This window comes from Tamandua tetradactyla, chromosome 6 (genome assembly GCF_023851605.1).
Source record: "Tamandua tetradactyla isolate mTamTet1 chromosome 6, mTamTet1.pri, whole genome shotgun sequence".
Taxonomy (NCBI): domain Eukaryota; kingdom Metazoa; phylum Chordata; class Mammalia; order Pilosa; family Myrmecophagidae; genus Tamandua; species Tamandua tetradactyla.
In genome coordinates, this window is record NC_135332.1 from 176,319,523 (window position 1) to 176,340,223 (window position 20,701).

Consider the following 20,701-nt stretch of genomic DNA (forward strand, 5'->3'; position numbering starts at 1 on the left):
TGCTAAATGGATTTATTGTTTAAGCTACTGTTAGCTCGGCGTCGTGTTACATCAGCCCAAAATATCCTGATACAGACCTGTATGGACACTTCTCCCTTAACCCGCCCAATGCCAGAGTGGCAGGTGTCACTGTCCCCATTGTACAGTGAAGGTTAAGCAACCTGCCCAAAGTCACTTGGCCACCAAGAACCTGGATGGGCAGCGGAGTTACAGATACTCAAGATAACCTACGTCCTCAAAGCAATCCCAACCTCCTTAGGAAAGAGAGAAGAAAGAGTCCATGGGAAATCGGGGCTGGCCAAGGCATTGGAGACCAGCCGAGGCTGACACCCTCATTTAACAATGGCGACTCCAAAGCCCAGGCGGACTCTGCTCTCCTCACCTGGGCCTCCCCCACCCAGCTGGAGCTGTCCGTGACTGATCCACCTACAGGCTCAGCCCTTCCCAGCTCCTGAACTGATCCCAACCAGGACAGGGGCCCATCGTCCCCAGGCCCACCATGGGGAAGGTTGTAGAATAATTCATACTGATCACCACTTTCCTTGGGTCTGAGATGAGCTTTGAACTGTCTCATCAGCTGTGACATTTCTTACCCTGCCTCACAGCTTTACTGGAGCTTCCAGTCATTAACATCCCTGTCCCGACCCTGGCCTGAGAGGGCCTGACATCCGCTACACTGGATAGTGGGCATCTTCCCCAGGTTTTCACCTGCCGCTGGGGCTCTGCACTCATGCAACTGGCCACCCGTGACCATGGCATCCAGTTTCACCCTAGCCTAGTCCTACAGTCCGTCCATCTCCCACTCTCCCACTCCACACTGGGCATCCTGGGGCATCAACACACCGAAGACCAGGTCTCTCTCACTTTCATCACTCTATACATGGCTGGGTTTCCTGGGATATTCCTCAGTCTCTCTAATTCTGGAAGTCACCCTTTTCTTCCCATGCCTCCAATTAGGGTCCTTATGCTGACGATTCCCAATCTCTCACTCTCGCCTTGATTCTGCTCAACTCCAGAATCGTAAATCTAACTGCTTCCTGGGCTTCTCCACTTAGAGATTCAACTGGCACCAAATCACTTCCTGTCCACACCCAAACTCCCCAGCAATAGCCATCTCTTCTGGCTCCTGAAGGATTCAAGTTGCAGGCCCGCTCCATCTAGAATGTCTCACAACCCCCCCCCCCCCCACACTTGACATGTCCCAAATGGCACTGTATTCCCCCCCACCAAATTGCTCCTTGCCCATTTTAGGAAAATGTCCACATCACTGAACTCATCATTTGACCAAATGTTGAGCTTGTTCTTCAACTCCTCCCCCTCCCTCATTTCTCACTTCCATTCATTCACCACGTTTACTGATTTTGCCTCTATTTATCTACAATCTGTCCCTTTTCTTCATCCCTAGCACTAGTTAAGTCCTGCAACCATTCCAAGCCAAAGCATTAGGGTAACCACCACTCTCAGCTTTGCCCAAACCAATTTCACTACCAATGCCCTGCAGAAATAGTTTAAAAAAAATAAATATAATAGATATGACATTGGCTCCTTACCACACTTTATATGCTCCCATCCCCTCCAAAAGGCCACAGATGCTCCTGTCCTTCGCCCTGAAGTTGCCCACAAGCTAATCTGTGACAGTGCTGCCCCCTCTCCCACAGCTGCTTCTCCACTACCACATATGCTCCAGCAACTACAAATGCTTACAGTTCCTTGAGATTATCATTCTAGTTCATGCCTTGACATCTTGGCTGCCTATGATGTTCCCCTAATCTGTAATACCCTCCTGGATACTTTCCACCTGAAATATCCTACATACCCTTCATTAACATGTTCAAATATCAACCCTCCTCCAGGAAACCCTCCCTCATATCCTGCAGTTCCTCTCTGGAAGGACCAATTAACTTACTCTCCATCTCAACTTAAGGTTTTGCACCTTTACTGCATTACGCTGGAGAGAATGATTGCATTCTCTCCTCTACCACTCTTGAGATCAGGGTCCAGGTTTATCTATCCCCCATCCTTAATCTCTCAGCATAACACCACAAAGTCACTAGATGTTCGTTAATAGATGTAAATGAATAAATGCATGGATGAATGCAGTTTAGGCTTTCATCCTCATCTTCTCATCTAAGACAATTCCCACCCACCCCCACCTTTCCCTTAACCCAGTAACCATGTCGTTAAGGAAGGCCCACCTTTGAGGAGAAGGGAAATGAACATGGTTTAAAAGGTGGACGAAGAATAACTACCAGACGGAATTTTCCTTCACATTGAGCTACCATTAACCTGCCTTGCATGGAGCTTGGACCAAGTATTTTGCATAAATTATCTCAAACCATCCCACCAGCAGAGTAGGGAGGATGGGCCTTACAGCCCATTAAAAATATTCTGCAGTAATACATAGACAGACAGATAAAGAACAAAAAACTTCCCATTTTAACATTTTAAGTGAACAATTCAATGATATTAATTACATTCGTAATGTGCAGCCATCACCATCCATTACCAAAACTCTTTCATCACCCAACACAGAAACTTAATTCCCCTTCTCCCCTCCCAGACACCAACCTCTAACCTACTTTGTATTCCTAAGAATTTAGGTACCTCCTGTAAGGGAATCATCCAATACTTTTCCTTTTGTGTCTGGCTTCTCTCGCTCAACATGTTCTCAAGGCTAATCCATGTTGTAACATGTACCAAAACTTACTCCTTTTTTTGGCTGAATAGTATTCCCTTGTGCATGGGGCCCACACCTTGCCTAGCCACTGATCTCTGATGGACACCTGGGTCATTGCCACCTTTTGGCTCTGGTGAATAATGCTGCTGTGAACATCAGTGCCCAAGGGTCCAAGTCCCTGTTTTCAGTTCTTCTGGGCATACACTCTGCCCTCTTTTCACAGGGTAAGAAAACGGAAACCTAGGGAGCCAGGGCCCTGCCCAGCCCAGGGTCTCACGGGGATGGGTGAGGCCCAAGGCTGCAACCAGCCTGCAGGCTCCGGCACAGCAGCTGCCACCCTGACCAGCAGCGGCTACCCTGCTTTTCTGCCATGGAGTGCCAAGGCCAGCTCATTGTTTTCCGAAGCAAAATTAGAGGTTTCCCAGCTTGAACAAACCCAGAATAATTTTGTATTCACTGTCCTAGTTAATTTTTTTAGGAGAAGAACAAATGAGGGCAACTTGTTCCCTGGCGTCCATCCCACCGTTTCTAGGACTGCCCCACCCAAGGCTGGGGGCACTGAGTGGGCAGAGCCAACACCCGCGGTGGCAGGCTGGTCGTGGAGGGCCTGTCCCCAGCCCTGGAGGCACGAGGGGGACCAGGAGGTGCTCAGGCTGTGACGAGCTGAGGAGGCCCGCTGACTGAGAGTGCTACAGATGGAGGGCAGCAGCCATTACTCGGGCAGGAAGGAGCAGGTGAGGGAACTGGTTTCTTCTCAGGGCTGGCATTGCTTTATGGGCTCAGTCAAGAGCCTTCCCAGCACTGGGCCTCAGTTTCCACATTTGTGAAGGCATGACTAGGCATGACAGATGTCCACCTTCCACTCCAGCTGTGACACCCGGGTGTTCAATTCGAGGATCCCACTGGGAATTTGACCAACTGAAGAGACCAGGATGGCGAGGGGCCACGAAAGGGTGCCCGAAAAGGGACTGGCACTATTCAGACTAGAGGAGGGAGATGGGGGCACTGGGACCTGGTCTTCACGTGGCCCGTATAAAAGGAATTACACTTGCTGGGCCCTGCAGGGGGGTGGGGGATGGAATTAGGCACCCTGGGTGGAAGCAACAGGGAGAGAAATGCTACTTCAGCAGGAAGCTGGGATAGGTTTTCCCAGGAGAGGTGAGTTTCCTGTCTCTGGGAGCATTTAAGCAGAAGCCCAGAGATGGCGAGGTGAGAGCCAGCGCAAAGGGACTGAGGCTGGGAGTCATGACCAAAGGAGGAGGTGCCACCAAGAGGGAAAAAGGAGGTGCTGCCAAGTGGAAGGAAGAAATGTCACAGAAGCAGAAATCAACATGACATACAAAATACCTTTCAAAGGCACTTTCTCAGCAGTGAGCCAGGCTGCCAAATAAAGACCTGAACTTTTGTCCCCAGAAGCCATCAGCTAGGGCTCCGAGTCATCTACAAGGATGGATGGATTACCCCCTTCGTCAAAGATGGAACCAGGGCTTCCTTATCCATCCATCAAGCACTCCCCTCTTTGTATTACACGTTATTTTATTTAACCCTCCTAAGCATCTCTGTAATACATATTATTGTTCCTACTTTAAAGGTGAAGAAATAGATGTAGAGGGGTAAAACTTCTAGATTGCTCACGATCACATAGCTACAAAATGGCCAAATCAGAATTAGAACTCACAACCATCCCCGTTCAGAGCCTGAGCACTGAGCCTTTTGGTATTGCCCAAAACGGGTAGACCTTGAAGTTGATCTTGTACTAGGGCTCTGGACCCTGAATCTTGGTAGCATTTGTAGGAATGCCAAAGCTGAGGACAAACAAACCCTTCTGACGGTCCACTAAGCCAGACAAAGTGCAAGCAGTGGTGCTGCAACGAAGACCCCATCGCTGCCCTCAGACAGCTTATACTCACCATTCGTTCATTCATGCGCCTTATCAGAGAGACTTCCCTGACCATCTCATGTGAACTAGCATCTCTCAGCCCCTTTGCCTGCTTTATTTTCACCTTTATACTTTCTGCCCCTGCATATGCTATATTCAGTGCTTATAAATATTCTATATTTGTTCATTGATCCCCCTCACTAAAAAGAAAGTTCCATGAGGAAGGGGATTTAGGTGTTTTATTCTCCTGTTGTACCGCAGAGCCTAAAATGTCAACAAGTAATTACTGCATCTTACCACATGTAAAGGCACTGTGGCAGATGTTGGGTGAATAGTGGTGGATTTGGCAAATGTGGTCCTTGGCTTTGTGGCCCATACATACGGGAAGAAACATGCCATCCCGAGGAAACGGATGAGATAGCAAGAGCTAATACTTCCTAAGGATTCTCAGTGCTGGGAACCCTAATCACCTTCTATACTTACTTCTTTGAATTCCCATAACATCTCTATGAAGTTAGGTGCTGTTATTGTCCCCATTTTACAGATGAGGAAACTGAAGCTCAGAGAGGTTAGGTAACTTGCCCCAAACTGCATAATGACAATAGGCAGAAGAAGGATGTGAACTCAGATCTGTGAGCAGTGCTGCCCTTGGACCCCGTTCCGTGACCCCAGGCCCTCCATGTCCCTCCCCACAGGGGAAGGAGGCCATGAGCCCCAGGGACACGCCCATCTGGAGCCTGTGTCCCTCCACTCACCATGATCCAACAGAACCCAGAACCACAGAATTCCCTGCCCCAAAGCCAGGAGCACTTCCCAGATTGGGACCCGGAGGCCTCACCTTGGCTTGGCTCTTCTGCCTTGGGCAGCTGGATTCCCAGGGTGTACATGGGGCAGGGAGCACTGGGGTGATGGGAGAAAGGGGCACCTCTCTGCCTCCCTCCCTTCCTGGCATGGCTGTCTGTCTGTCTAAGTCTGTCTTTCCCTTAATGCAAAACTGAGATGGATTTTTAAAAAATAATTTGTTCCATCTCTTGAATAAAGCTATATATTCCATGTTTAGTTAAAATCTATTAAATTCCATGATAACATAAAGAACCAAATGAGTACATTAGGAACAAAATGCACCACAATGGATATCCCTGCTGGCAGGCATTTGGATCCCATGCTACTCATCACCTTCCCTGGGTTTTTCCATATTTTTAAACTTAAAGTCAGAACTATGACTTTCTTTATCAACCGCTTTGAAATGAATGACATTTTAAAAAATTCAAATGTATTCAGCATTTCGTATGTATTTTTCTTTGTGGAGAAATCCCTAACCAAATTAAGAAGCTCATTTCTTTAGAAAAAGCCATTGATTGGTTTCTATGAGTCGGTATAAAGAATAGATTCCCCTATTCAGCTTTAAATAGACTGAAGGGAATTGGAAATTTTAATTCCTTAAATGGAAACAAGTCTAATTTCCAGATGGTACAAAATAGTAACGTCAAGTGAACACAGATAAGGGGGAGAAATAGATCACAAGAGCCCAAGTGGTGGGCAGGGCAAGGAGGAGCAGTGGGAGGGGCAAGGATGAGCGGTGGGTGGGGCAAGGAGGAGTGGTGGGCGGGGCAAGGAGGAGCGGTGGGCGGGGCAAGGAGGAGCAGTGGGCGGGGCAAGGAGGAGCGGTGGGTGGGGCAAGGAGGAGCGGTGGGTGGGCTGTGTGGAGCAGTGGGAGGGTGTGGAGGAGCCAAGGGAGGGGTGTGGAGGGGCCGTGGGTGGGGTGTGGAGAGGCCGTGGGTGGGATGTGGAGGGGCCGTGGGTAGGGTGTGGAGGGGCCGTGGGTGGGGTGTGGAGGGGCCGTGGGTGGGGTGTGGAGGAGCCATGGGTGAATTGTGGAGGAGCCATGGGTGGGGTGTGGAGGAGCCGTGGGGCAGGCTGTGCAGGAGCAGTTGGAGGGGTATCCACTGTTCGCCTCCTAGTTGTGAGAAGAGGAGCAAACTTCACTTTCCTGGCTTTACCTGTTTCTTCTTTAAATGGGGACAATAATTCTGAACTTGGCAGCTCCTTTCCCTTCCCACTCTCTATCTTCTCCTGGCTAGTGCCAACCCTTCCTTTAATCTCAGTTGAGAGGCTGCTTCCTCCCGGAGCCTTTCCTGACGGCCTGGCCTGAGCTGACTGCCCTGTGAGATGGCACTGCAGCACACACACACACACACACACACACACCTTCACAAGCTGTCCACCTGCATGTCAGACAAGTTTTGATTTAAATGATTTCAAATAATCTGTTTCTTCATTAGCTGGTGAGCTAAGCACCGTATCCCCACATCTAGCATATGGTAAGTGCTCAATAAATATTTGCTGGGGGATGGCAGCAAGCAAGAGGCAAATCCCCTCATTCTACTGGGGGGTGGGCTGGTAAGCAATAATAAGTAATAAATAAACAAATGACATATCATACATTACATATTAAATAGTAATTAGTAGCAATTTATTATTATATAATAAGTAGATTATATATATATGTGTACATGTGCATGTGTGTGTATTGAGTATACGGGGGGGGCCAACAGAGTAGCTGGGCAGAGTGGGAAGGAGAGGCCGGTGCTTTAGAGTTGTTGACACCAGGACAAATTCCTTGAGGCGCAGGCAGAGACCCTACAGTGGCAAAGCCTTCGGCATGGCGAGAAACAGGAGGTGAGCCTGTCCAGGAAGAGTAAACCCTGGGCCGCGTGATGGTGCTGGAGGATGTGCTGTGTCCATCACCTGCCGTCTTCTCCTGAGCAGTGCAGGTGTCTTCAGGGATCTCCAAAGGCCAGGGCTGCTGGTCAGAGGCCATGCGACCGGCAGTCTCCAAGATGCCCCTGCCTCCTGGTAGTCGTGCCCTGGCGTAACACCTGTCCCCTGGGTATGGGGCAGAGGTGGCGACTTGCTCCTAACCTATGGACATCAGTTCTGAGACGAGGTTATAACAAGCTGGGTGTCCTTGGTGAGGGCCCTCTCTTGTCCTCTCTCTGGGACCACCAGGCCTGGTGAAGCCAGCTGCCACGTCGTGACACAGCTCTTGGGGAGGTCCCAGTGGTGAGGGACGCGGCCTGCCATGAAACACATGAGTGAGCCTGCTGCTCCCCATGCCAGCCCCAGACGGGTGGCCTGCCACTCCCGGGAGATGAGGGCCAGAGGCACCCAGCCAAGCTGCACCCACAGGATGCTACAGTAATAGGTCCTTGTAGTTTTAAGTCACTAAGTCTTGGGGTCATCTGTGAGGCGGCAACAGATGACTCTAGATTGTAATGTGGGTCCCAAGTACACTGGTGATGTCACTGATGTGGGGGGAAGGCGACGCCTGACACTGGCCCTAAGGAAGCCGCTGACCCCTATGCCTCCTTCCCACGACCCAGGTCACCCACTCTGATATCATTTTGTCAGCACCAGGCTTGGCTCAGGTCAGCACAGAGGGCATTAAAAGGGAAGAACAAGGACATTTTCCCCAGCTGCTGCGTAGCCTGTGAAACCAGGCAAGTCATACCCTTTCTGAGCCTCAGTTTCCACATTTGTATAATGGAAATGGCATTACCTCCTTCCAGGATTATTTTAAGATTCAGAGATGATGGCTGTGAATGTGCTTCACCAACCACCGAGCGGCAAGGCAGCTGCTGTGATGGACCCATTTCCTCAGGGGGCAGAAGCCAAGTTCAGGGAGCCCCCCAGGGCCACTCGTGCTCACCCCGCTTCCCCAGGGTGGCACGTGCCAGGATCTCTGCCTGGAACTGCCAGGAGCAGGCGGCACAGTGTTGCCATGTCAGCAGATGGGTGCTGCCTGCCTTCTACGGCACCCTTCCCTCCTCTCAGCTCCAGTTCTATCTGCTGGGGACACAGAGACAGTGAATCAACCCCTCTGCCATGTGAGAGCCGCGGGAGAAGCTTGGGAATGGTGAGCTCATGAGTAAGCCCCCTACTGCAGGGTTTCTCCCTGGCTTCTCCCCACAGCCTGCCACCTGCCACTCGTCTGCAGCTGCCTCTTGAATCACTGCCTGCCCTTGTCTTTCCCTGCTCCCCACCTCCCTCGTGCTCTCCCATAATACTGCTGGGACTAGTCTGTCCTGACATCCTGCCTGGACGGCCCTCCATCCCCACCTCCTGCAACGACTCGTGACTCCTCCAAGAAGCCCTCCTGGGCCCCGCACCCCCACCCCACCTGCGCCCTGCCCTCCTGCTGGCCCATCCCAGTGCTGTGGCTGGGCACTGGCGGGTTTGCTCCTGTGACCCTGAGCTCCTGGAAGTGCTGGGACCGGTGGGATCCACCTGGCACCCTCAGCGCCGGGTCACGGGGGTGGTGGTGGGCTGAGGGAAAGGCCCACCCTTAGGAGACAAGGCTCCAGGGTCCCCCTCTCCCATGGCACTTTCCTGGATACGGACTTGGCAGAGGCTTCTGTGATCCTCAAGCAGGGCCTGATCAACTCCACGCAGCCTCACCTGGTCGCAGAGCTCCGCAAGGAAGAGCAAACACGCCTGCGGTGATGCACTTCCACCTTCCCAGCCTTCTGCATATTTCACTCTGACCGGTTTGTTACCCTGCCTGAAGGCAAACCCAGGGGAAAGGGCTGAGGAAAGTTGGAGTCAGCACATAAGAGACATTATGTCCCTTTATACACATAAAACACGCTACTTGCAAAGAATGTGCAAAATACACAGTTGAAAGAAAAACGAATATCTTATACAGAGACCCATTATCTAGAAACAACCACTTTTAGTATGTGATACATTTTAATTCCATAGTTGCTGGGTTTTATTGGCATGGCAGGGGATACTATGTAATCTATTGTGCTTTCTGACTTCCCTTTGCCACACAGCATAGTGACATAAGCCTTTCCTGATGTCGTTAGGAAATACCGATGAATATTAACAACTGCATAACACCCTACCCAGGGCACATGCCACCTTGGAACCCCAAGGCATCGACAGGCCAGCTATGGAGACAGGTGTGATTTACTTAAATTTCCCCATATTGTTGGGCCCTTGGAAAGTTTCAAAAGTTCTCTTAGAAATGATGCTACAGTAAACTTATTTGTCTATACATCACATTCTTTCCTTCAAAAAGTTTTCCAAAAATGGAAATGTCAGAGGAGGTGAACTTTTTCTGTGGCTCTTTAAAGCCTCTTTCCAATTGTTCTGGGAAGGGTGATAGTAGGCGCCCTGCCAGCAGTGGGGCGTAAGGGTGCCTGTTCCCTGTGCCACCCCAAAGCTGTAGTCATGGAGCGATGCTTACACGTGGGAGGGGCTCAGAGATCCCTGTTCAGGAGGGGAAAGCCAGCACCCATCAGGACACGCAGGAAAGATGTCAGCCTAGCCTCTGTGCAGCCGGCCCCTCCCCTCTGGACATGCGTTATTTCAGTGGCCGCTCCCCACTGCAGGCCACCACCTCTCACCTGGAGGACACAACTTTCGTCCTTGCTTCTCCCTGCCCTGTTTAGAATGCTCCCCATCTTTCAGCCGAAGTGGTCTTTCTAAAATCAAACCATCCCGAGCATTTTTCGGTGGCTATCCATTGCCTTAGCATCCAAGGCCATCCACAGGCTGACCCCAACTTCTCTCCACTCTATAATTCTACCCCTCACTTTTTAAGTGTGCACTACAGGTCTAGAAGGCCAGGGAGTGGCTCACCATTGGAAACACAAGGCAAAGGGACACACTTCCCACCTCCAGGGCCTCCAGGCTCAAGGCGGGGTCAGTTCACAGCAGCCAGAAGAGGCCCCATCTCTTCAGGACAGCAGGACCATGCACAGGGAAGCTGGCTTTTGCAGCAGCAGGAAGCCAGGGCCCCTGTGGCTCCCGGGCCCCCAGCCCCATCACTGGAGAAGCCCTTCTCTGCTTCCGTGCTTGCCCCAATCCTGTGCCCCTGGGGGAGAGCAGGTTGGGCACACACAAACCAGCCCCAGTCAGAGACCTGCAGTCACATCATGGCTCTACTCCAGCCCAAACAGCAAGGCCCTCAGTTGTGACTTCACCCATCTGGGGCCCATTAGAACTATAATAGGGATCTGAAGCCAGGGAGCCTGCTTCCGGGGTCCAGGCCCGTAACCACCACGCAGCCCAGTGGCCACCTCCTCTCTGCCCAGCCTGACCCTATCTGACCCTCACACAGTCACTCGTTTCCTCCCAACATCATCTATAGTTGTCACGTTCCTGCCATAGCAGTCCTCTGTGCTGGGCATCCTTCAGCTTATCACCAGTGGTGGTTCAATTTTTTTCTGGATCAGGGATGCTCCCAGGCAACCCACGGAGCCCTTCCTGCACGAGAACCACATGCACAGCTCCACACGTCACAGGGCTTCCTGGGGCACTGTTCAGGCTGTGCACTGTAGAAGGACACTGGGTCAAGGCGTGGGGAGTGGAGGTGGAAGTCCAGCCCACACTCCATTCAGGGGGCCTGGAGGGGGAAGAGAATCATTTTGGTAAAGGCTCTGCTCTAGCAGAGGAGGCCCCTTCTGCATCTTCCTGAAGACGTCACAGTGACCTTTTACTAGTTTGTATAAAGGTCCATTATGAGCGAGTGGGGGCCATGGCACTGACATATAATTCCAGGGAAGTGAAGGTCCCGGAGGCCCATCGCAGAATGACCAGGGTATCATGCTTCCTCAGATCAGGAACCGGACAGCCAGGCCCTACCTTGTGAATGGTGGGTGCCCCTTCAGGCCACATGGTGGCCAACAGTTGGGGCACAGTGTCCACAGGCTATAAGGGGTTCAGCCCAGCCCCTGAAGCGTGCTGACCCTGAGGTCCAGCAATCACATACAGATGTCACAGCAATGGATGGATGCATCTGGGTTTAACATGGGGATCAGAATCAATGTGCCTAGGCCAGAGCCTGGCATATAATAAGTACTCAAATTACATCCCCACTTTTTTAGGGGGTTGAATCTGTGCCATAAAGCTGAACTAATAGTCTAACAGTGTAGAAATGAGGTCTGCAAAACACAAGCCAAGTACTTAGCATTCTTCCTATCCAAAGATTTTCCAAATCAATTCAACACAGGGAAGAAGGGAATCATCCCAGGGCTTCAGAGGGGTGAGCAGATGGGGAGAAAGCCAGAAAAGGTTCAAGGGCCAGGGAAACAAATGGCTTCCGTGCTGTTCTTTCTTCTCAAACACACCGAGAACCTTTAGGGGGTAGGGCAGGGAGCACTCTGCACATGTCGTCCCTGAAGCTTTGAGGCGTTGGGTGATCTTCTCAAGGTCACTTCCCAACATACAGAGGCAGAACTGAAGCTTGACGCCCAGGTCCGTGACTCCGGGCCCTCCTTCCAGGGACAGAGGGGGAGCATCCAGGTCCTGGGGCCAGCCAGCTGGGTTTCAACCCCAGTGCTGCCATTTCCTCACTGCATGGGTCTGGACCAGCCCCTGCACTCTTTGTGGTCCAAGACAATGGGGAGGTCACAGTAGTAGCTAGTTCAGAGGGCTGCTGGAGGATTCATAAAAATAAGCCAGGCACATTTATCTAGTGCTCATTTCAGGACATTTGCTGGTATTTTCAGTATCGCTCTTTGGAAGTTGGTGGCTTGACAGTGGTGCACGGAGGGAAGCCGAGGGCATTGGGGACACGGCCAGCAGCAGCCTCAAAAGGCACCTGCGTGTCCGGAATGCCCATCTGTGCTCTCCCGAATGCGCCAGCTGTTTGTCAGCAAATGCCCTTTCTTGAGGCGGGGGCATGGACAAAGAGAAAATCGAGCTGCTCTGGCAGGCAACAGCCAGGAAGAAAACTGGCTCTGCGGGTGAGTGATGCAGTCTGCAGCCTCAGAGATGGGAACTCCAAGGCCTTCTCAGTCACCTCCTCGATGAGCTTTCTCTTAATGGAGCTTGCATAATGTGCAGGGAGGTGGCCTCAGGAAACCTTAAGGAGAGGCCAGTTCAAAGAGCCACAGGGGATCATCCTGGGCAAACCCAGCAAAGGAATACGATGGAAGGCACAAGAATGGGGCTGGAAATATCTGACTTCACCTGCAGTCTTGCCACATTGAATAAGGCAGTCAGGTGACCTTGGGCCAGTACCTTCTCTCCTCTGGGCTCAGATGCCCCCTCTGAAAACTGTGGAGGCTGGGCCAGAGCCCAGAGCAGGGCCTTTCCAGCTCTGCTCTGAAATACATTCCTGTTGCATAATATCTTTTAACTCCTACCCTTCACCCTTCACTCATTTATCCAGGCTTTCCACCAATGAAAGTTGGGCTGTCTAGAGGACCCCCTGATCCTCTCAAAGTCTAAAGTGGATAAGCTTTGTCCTGGGTCAATTTCAAATGTGTGGGAATCCAGTGCTTCTCCCCAGACACCTGCTAAGTCCCAGAATGTCCCACCAGGTGTGGCTTGTTCTGCTCTGTGCACCCAGGTGCAATGGGCAGCCCCTTCACTGATTTCTTCAAATGTCCACTCACACTAACTGTGCCATCACATTCAATCCTTAAGGTTTTGGTGGAGAGTGGGCTATGGAGCAGGTCATAGGACAAGCAGATGGCCCGGGCTCCTCATTCCACTAGCAGTCCTTCCCAAACCCTTAACATCGTCCTGAAGTCAAAACTTTTCTGCCCCTATTAGGCAGAGTAGCTTCCTTTCTGCCAGAAGCCTGGGCCCCTGGCTAAACCCAGGTGATGGGGAGGGCGCTGGAGCACTTTCTACACCCAAACCTGCAAATACAAACCCACAGTGGAGTGGGATTAGGGGGGACAAAGGGCTTCTCTGTACAGAAATTCACTCTTCCAAAGGAGCAGCCTTGGTTTTAAACAGCATAAAGCAGTTTCCTTCATCACACCTATATTGAGTATCTACTAAGTATGGAGAACAGAGTTGGATGCTGCAAGGATACAGCAAGTCCTAAGGAATTCTCAGCCTAAATCTGTCTGTTCAATATGGACACTACAGGCCATATGTGGTTATCTAACTCAAATCACTGTGAAATACAATTTAAAATTCAGCTCCTCTTTTCAAGGACTCAGTAGTCACTTGTGGCTAGCATACTGGGCTACCCTATTAGACAGAGCAAACACAGAACATCCCCATCATCACACCAAGTTCTACTGCACAGGGCTGTAGGAGCAGAGAGAGGGAAGAGAAAGCTATGTCAGCAGAAGGTCATACATCACACCCCAAGAAGAAGGCTCCTTTCTCCTGGGCATAGCATTAAAGCCCAACTGCCCTGCAGGCAGGAGCCACCAGATAATTTCAGTGGGAGATATAGTTTTAAAGAGTTGTTTGACACATCCGGTCTTCTTCAACCTCATAGTAACATAAGGAGCACCGTCTCTGCAGCTGAAGGCAAATTCTTTCCCTTTTAAAAGGTTCAACTCAAATACCTCCTCTTCCCAACTCCCTTCTCCCCTTAACTCCTGAATTCTTCATCTCTTTTGTTCCTGCCATATCCACAGGCATTTTCCCTCAGATTACAGTTATGTATGTGCAGGCCTAATGGCCCTTCCAGCTGTGATGTCCTCCTCTAGCCTCAGTTCCTAGCAGGACAATGTGGTAGTGAAAAATGACTGAATAAAGGAAGGATGGAAGAAATGAATGAAAGAGCAGACAATAGCTTATTCCACCAGGGGCTTAAGCCAGATCTGGTTTCTAGGATGTAAGCTTGTCCATTTGCTGTTGGCCCTGGAGAGTCTACAGTCTAGGTCAGCTGCCTGGCGACCATTCTTCCTTCCTCTCATTTTAGAAGTGGAAAAAGAAAAAACCAGGCAGGCCTTATCCACATCTAATCTGCCCAGGAAATGCCTGTACGAAACTCTCAGGCAACCATGTCACGTTTACTCGGCAAAAATAACTCTCATGACTCACATTTTTTCTCTAATAAGTGGGATGGTTTTGCACACAAATAAACATCCCTACATTTCCACCCAGCCCTTCTTCTTCCTACTCCTGTTTCTTCTTCCAGACTTAGAGGAGAAGTGTCCTTTCTGCTCCTTGAAGCAAAACTGTCCCTATTTCTCCTTGATCCAGATGAAAACCTCTGTCTTCCACTGGGTGTTAATCCAGCTATCAGGACTGATCCCACTCCTCCCTCCCCAAACTCTCATCACTGTTGCCCACAGTAGATTTTCTGTAAACACAAATGGGTGTTGCTGATCCCTTATCCTCTTTCTAACACTCTGTAAACTTATTTGATCTCTGCTGACTCAACCAGAAGCCATGACCTTTCTTCTCAAAAGATGCATGGTGCTTTCATCTCCCACCCACCTAGAAATCTGACTCTGTTCTCTGTCTCTTGATGCATCTCTTGGAAGGACCACTGCTCCCATTTTCACTACCCAAATCGCCATCTGACTTCCCAGGTCCTCCTCTTCTCAGGTGTTGCTGTAGAGTGGAAAGGGATCAAGACAGACAACGGTGTTCTGTATGGTCCACAAGGTGGTTTGGAAATGGGAAAAGTTAACATTGGGAAATATCACCAAAACCTCACTGCATCACCCACTGTGATTGCTTGAAGCTGCAGGTACCCCAGAAAAGTATGTTCTTAAAGCTGATCCATTCCTGTGGGTGTGGACCCACTGTCAGTAGGATCTTTTGGTGAACAAGATTTTAACTTAAGATGTGACCCACCTCATTCAGGGTAGGTCTTAATCATCCTCTTACCAGAGTCCTTTATAAGAGAATAAAATACAGACACAGAGAGAAAGCCACAGAAACAAGAAGCTGAAAGCACTGAACCCTGGATGAGAAGGTAGAGATCAGAAGACACCGCCGTGTGCCTTGCCATGTGACACAGGAGTCCAGGATTGCCAGCAGCTGGTCTTCAGGAAGAAAACATAGTCCTGATGATGCCCTGATCCAGACATTTTCACAGTTTCAAAACTGCAAGTTTGTAAGCTAATAAATTTCCATAGTGAAAACCAATGTATTTTATGATACCTGCTTTTGGCAGTTTAGCAAGTTGAAACACCCATCTTGCAATTCCACCCACCTTCTCTATGAATTTCAATTCCTAAAATCATTTTTTAGCAAAGCAACTCACTTTGTAACGAGTGAGATCTGGTAACACTGGCCCTTGTTCCTACCTGGTGGCCATCAGAAGAATCAGTGGCTGCTCCCTGCAGAGAAGTGAGAACCTTCCAGATCCCCACAGTCCCCACCACTCCCCGCTGCCTCACACTGCTCATGTCGCCCATTTGCAACATTCGCCAAGCCTCTGTCTGTAGGTTTCTTGGAATTGTAACCCCTGGACTACAGGGTGTCGATTCATAGGAACAAAGTTATTTTTTCATCTTGTTGTCCTTGTAGCAGTAAGTGCTTCAATAGTCATAGAAATCTAAGCATCACTAAACAAACTGAGAAGAGTTTATACATAGTTCTTGCTCTTGAGACACATCTTTTCTCTCCCTATCACCTCCAGTCCTATCACTAAATCTTATACTCTAAGCCCTTTTAAAATCACCTACAGTAGTGTCAAAGACAGCACAAAACTGCTGTGCCAAGTGCCGGGATTTTTCCCCATAAGCTCATACCTCTGCTGAGTGCACAGAGCCCACGGCACACGCATAGGGCTTCAGCCTAGTCCTGCACAAAAGCTGTGCACAGTGTCAGGGCTGCTCGCGCGGACCACCATAATTCTTGAAGCACTCTGCAACCCCATGTTGGGTTACTGTATTCGCTGGGTTTGATTGCTCACTCTATTGCTTTCATTGTCACTCATTCATTCATCATATCATTCATTCATTCATTTAGACATTAAAAGTTTATTGAGAGTACACTGTGTTCAGACACTCTGCTAGGCAGAAGGAAGAAAATGTTTGCTTATACATCTCTCTAGGTATATACTTTACACTGCCTGGTCAGGTCTTGGCACCACAGTCTGGGCCTAATCTGTCTTTATCCCCGGGTACCAACCTGGAAAAATATACCTGGAAGGCCCCATAAATACTCAGGAAATTGGCTCGGGTCTAAGGATACAGGCCACAGAAGATGAAAGCTTGGTGACCTCATAGGAAATCATCCCGAGACTCTAGCCTGCCTCATCAACGGCCACCTGGGCTGAGGCTTCAAGGGTCAGTGCAGCAAAGTAGGAGGGGGCACCACCCAGGTAGGAGAGGGAGCAGCGCCAAGGCAGGCAGAGCACCATCTAGGTAGGAGAGGGAGAACCAACAAGGCAGGAGCGGGAGCATCAGCAAGGTTCGAGAACAAAGAAGCTCAGCTTGGGGCATCCTCAGGAACCTTCCAACAAAAGGTTGTTTTTCTAATTACTCCTATCACCCAAGGGATAATCCCTCTCGGATTTCCCAATCTGGTCCCGTGGAAACTACTACACAGTATCTGGGTGACTCTGTGTGTGGTTCTCCCACTGTCTACAGTGATGTAGTCCTCAGCTCCATAATTTCTTTCCTACCCTGGAACAAAAGGCACAATGTGTCCAATGACAAGGACAAGAAATGAAATGAGATTTATAGCAAGGATGCTAATAATTTTTCCAGTTCAAAGACTGGCTGTACAAATGAAAGATACTCTGAGGTGTTTCACATGTTCTCTGCACTTAACTCAAGTTTGTTGCCTGGCAAGAACTGGCCTGTGCAAACAGGTGCATTTGGTGGAAATCCAGGCCTTTTTTGGGGGTGTGATGTAAGTGCACAAACATATTATGGGAAATACTCAAGGATGAAAAGAGACTCTCCCACTCTGCATTAGGATCCCATTTAATGGCATGCAGGTTGAGAGGAAATCTCCACTCTCTCTAGGATATCATAGGCTCAGTGCCCTATTCTCTAATAAAGATACATTCCCTTCGTAAACACTCAACAGTGTTCCCAATAATTTCCTATCTGCATCATATACAGACACTCCCAAAGCTAGACCCATTCATGGTCAAGTGAGCATCTGTCCACTGGTGTTCTTGAGGGAAAACACATGCCTTCCTTCCCCTGCCCCTCCATCACAAGCATCTACTCCTTTGGCAGGCTGCAATGCCTAGAATTTTCAACCCGGTTCCTTCCTGAAAGGCTTTCTTTAGGAAACAAATCAAGGAGTCCATTTTTTATGGGCACATTGCATTACATGGAGAAGAAACAAAATGTCCCAAATTCATTTATTCATTTAAACATTCATTCTTAAAAACAATGGAAAGGGCATGGGCCCTGGAATGGCACAGATCTGGATTTGAATGCAGACAATAATGCCACTTTCTTAAAACTGTCATGTGGAGTGAATGAGATTGTGTATGTAGATCACTATCATATATTTATAGCTAAAGAAAAGAGACGTTTACTGAGCATGTTCTAGGTGCCAAGCACTGCTCTGAGCATGTTATATATACCAAACCACTGAACTCCCCAGGAAAACCCAACCAAGTGCTGCAATTATGATCCCCACTGTGCAGATGAGGAAACTGAGGTCCAGGGGCTTTAGAACATGCCCAGAGTCAGACAGCTAGTCAGGGGCCATACCAGGACTTGAATCTACAGATTCCACATAGCCAACAAAGTAGTCTTTTTATATTCCTAAGAAAGACCACAACCCAGACTGTAGGTGCAGGGAGAAGAGAGCTGATGGAGACCTCTGCATGGAGGCAGAGGGCAAAATCAAGGTCAGTGTAGGGTCAGGGGTGGGGAGGCCACTGGGGAAGAACAAGTTGGTGGAATCCAGTGGTGGGGTGGGGACTGGTTGCTTTGGAAGGGAGGTACCATGACCTCATTGGGTTCCTGACACTTGAGAGAAGGAGGAAAGAAAATGTAAAGGGGCAAAGAACATGAGGTAACCCAAAGAAGGGAAATCAAGGGACCAGTTTCTCGAGATCAGCCTCATTTGTGACATGCAGCTCACCGTGTTCTCTGGCACAATTTTACTAGAACATGTTCACATCTGTTTCTCTGATCGAAGGCAGAGTGATGACAACCTCGGGTGAGTTCCTCTTTCTCTCTGACCTCTTGAAGCTGCCACTTGTGATCCTGATAAAATTTAGAGTAGCACTCAATCAGAGGTCAGAGACAAAAACACAAAACAGACATTTAGTTGATTTCTCATCTGTTCAATGGAGACATTCACGGCTATCTTGCCTTTTTAAGACCTGCAATAAGGGTCTAAAAATACAGTGACGCTAAATATATTTAGTACCTTGGGGAGAGTATATAAAACTGAGGGAGTGTGATATACCAGGAATTTATTCAAGTAACAAATATTTCCTGAGCACATGCACATTGCCAGGTCACAGGATGGGCAGTGGAGATGCAGCAACAAATGAGGTGGTCCTCATTCATGAAGCTCACACATCTTCACATAGTTATAAAAAAAGTACCATGGAGGAAAACCCTGTGTGTAATGAGAACACACACTTTGGAGTGAGCCACACTCTGGGTTGAATCTTGTCTTGACACTTTCCAACAAGGGGAGCCTTTGGTCCATCATATAAACCATGCTGAGTCGCAGTCCCCTTATCTCTAAAATGCAAGAGACTTGGAGAGTGGAGGGAGAATGCGGTGGTTAGCACAAAGCTTGTCACATAACAGGAGCTCAATGAGTAGTTCTTAATTATTGTCAATAAAGGCTACGACAATGATTGGCAATGGTGGTGGTGATGATGGTGGTGGTGGTGGTGGTGATTGTGATGATAGTGATGGTGATGGTGGTGGTGATGATGATGGCAATGATGATGATGAAGATGGTGATAACGGTAGTGGTGGTGATGATGATGATGATGATGGTGATGGTGGTGGTGATGATGATGGCAATGATGATGAAGATGGTGATAACGGTAGTGATGGTGATGATGATGATGGTGGTGGTGATGATGATGGCAATGATGATGAAGATGGTGATAACGGTAGTGATGGTGATGATGATGATGATGGTGATGGTGGTGGTGATGATGATGGCAATGATGACAATGAAGATGGTGATGATGGTAGTGATGATGATGATAAAGAAGATGACAATGGTGATGATGGTGATGATAATGGCAATGATGGCGATGATGGAGATGAAGAAGATTGTGTGATGGTGGTGGTGATGATGATGATGATGATATAAAGATGATGACAGCAATGATGCTGCTGCTTCTGCGGGAATGGTGGTGGTGACAACAATGGTGATGGTAGTAGAGGCAGTAATGCTTGTGTTGGGGCAGGGCCACTGGTCCTCTCTCCCCATCAAAGAGAACCTACAGGGCTACTCTACAAGTGAGTCTACAGCTGGAAGCCATGTGGGTTCCCTGCTGTCTGCCAGGCTCCAAAAAGAGCATATTGGCATTTCCACACTGGTTATCTCCAGCAACATTTCTTCTTCTGGCCTCTATTCATACAAGCATCACCTCACTTTGAGAAAATGCCAGCCCCTGTGAGGTGAGCTGGAGCACAGGGAGGCGGGGGAGGGAGCATCGCCAAAGGTCAGGATGACTCAGCTGTCCTCTCAGAAGCCTCGGGTGATGGGGAGAGTGATGCCGTCAGCACAGGGAAAAACTGCAGCCCTCTCCTGAGAAGCTTGCCTCATCATTTTGCTTGCCTCTTCTGCAAGTCTAATGAAGAAACCTAGTGATTTCTATACTTCTGCAATGAATAGTTCAGTTCCAAAACCAGTGAGCGAACTTCATGATATTTGCCTAAAAAAATCTCCCAGGAGGCCCAGGTTGGAAGGCAAGCTGGTGCCAAAGAATCTGCAAAGACCCCACCATTTGCCTTGGTTAGTTTGCAGGTCAGAGCCTGGCCAGAGCCTGGGAGATGAGGCTACTGTGGTCCTCTGAGGCTTAGTGGGGTTGGATTCCTGCTCCCTAGTGGGGGTAGTGGTGGTTGCTTAGTACTACCCCCAATATAAAAGGACTGCTCTCTGAGGAAGGGAGGCTGGTGACACTTGAGGAGATGGTGGGGAGAGGGCATCTGGCACAGAATAGGCTGGCTAAAGTGGAGGTCAGCAGTCCAGGGCACTGCTGGTCCTGTTTTCATATAGTTGGACTGAGCCCCCTGTAGGTGGAGATGCTGGCAGTTTTGCCCTCTTCTTATGTTGGCTACTCTTCTTATGTTGGCTAAGTCCCATGTGTATGGCACCTGCCTGGCCTCTGCAGGCCCTGACGTTTGTAACCCCAGGGCTGGGTGATTTTAAGGATCCCTCCAGTCCCAGGAATCCATGTTCTCTGAAATGAGATGTGGTGGCAAAAGCACCTGAGAATTGAGGGGCATGCATTCTCGTGATGGGATGGAGTCCTG

At 49.3% G+C, this 20,701-nt stretch overlaps 1 protein-coding gene across 2 annotated transcripts in view; it reads right to left on the reverse strand.

Annotated features, from left to right (window-relative positions):
• Positions 1 to 20,701, reverse strand: part of KCNQ3 (potassium voltage-gated channel subfamily Q member 3) — a 303,621-nt gene that overhangs the window by 167,158 nt on the left and 115,762 nt on the right. Inside the window, exon 1 of one of the 2 annotated variants that reach the window (XM_077167686.1) lies at positions 9,015 to 15,651. The exons of the other annotated variant lie outside the window; for it this stretch is intronic. Coding sequence (XP_077023801.1) covers positions 9,015 to 9,088 — 74 coding nt within the window. The 5' untranslated portion in view covers positions 9,089 to 15,651. Of the gene's footprint in view, positions 1 to 9,014; positions 15,652 to 20,701 lie in introns of those variants that run through there. 2 annotated transcript variants of the gene reach the window in all.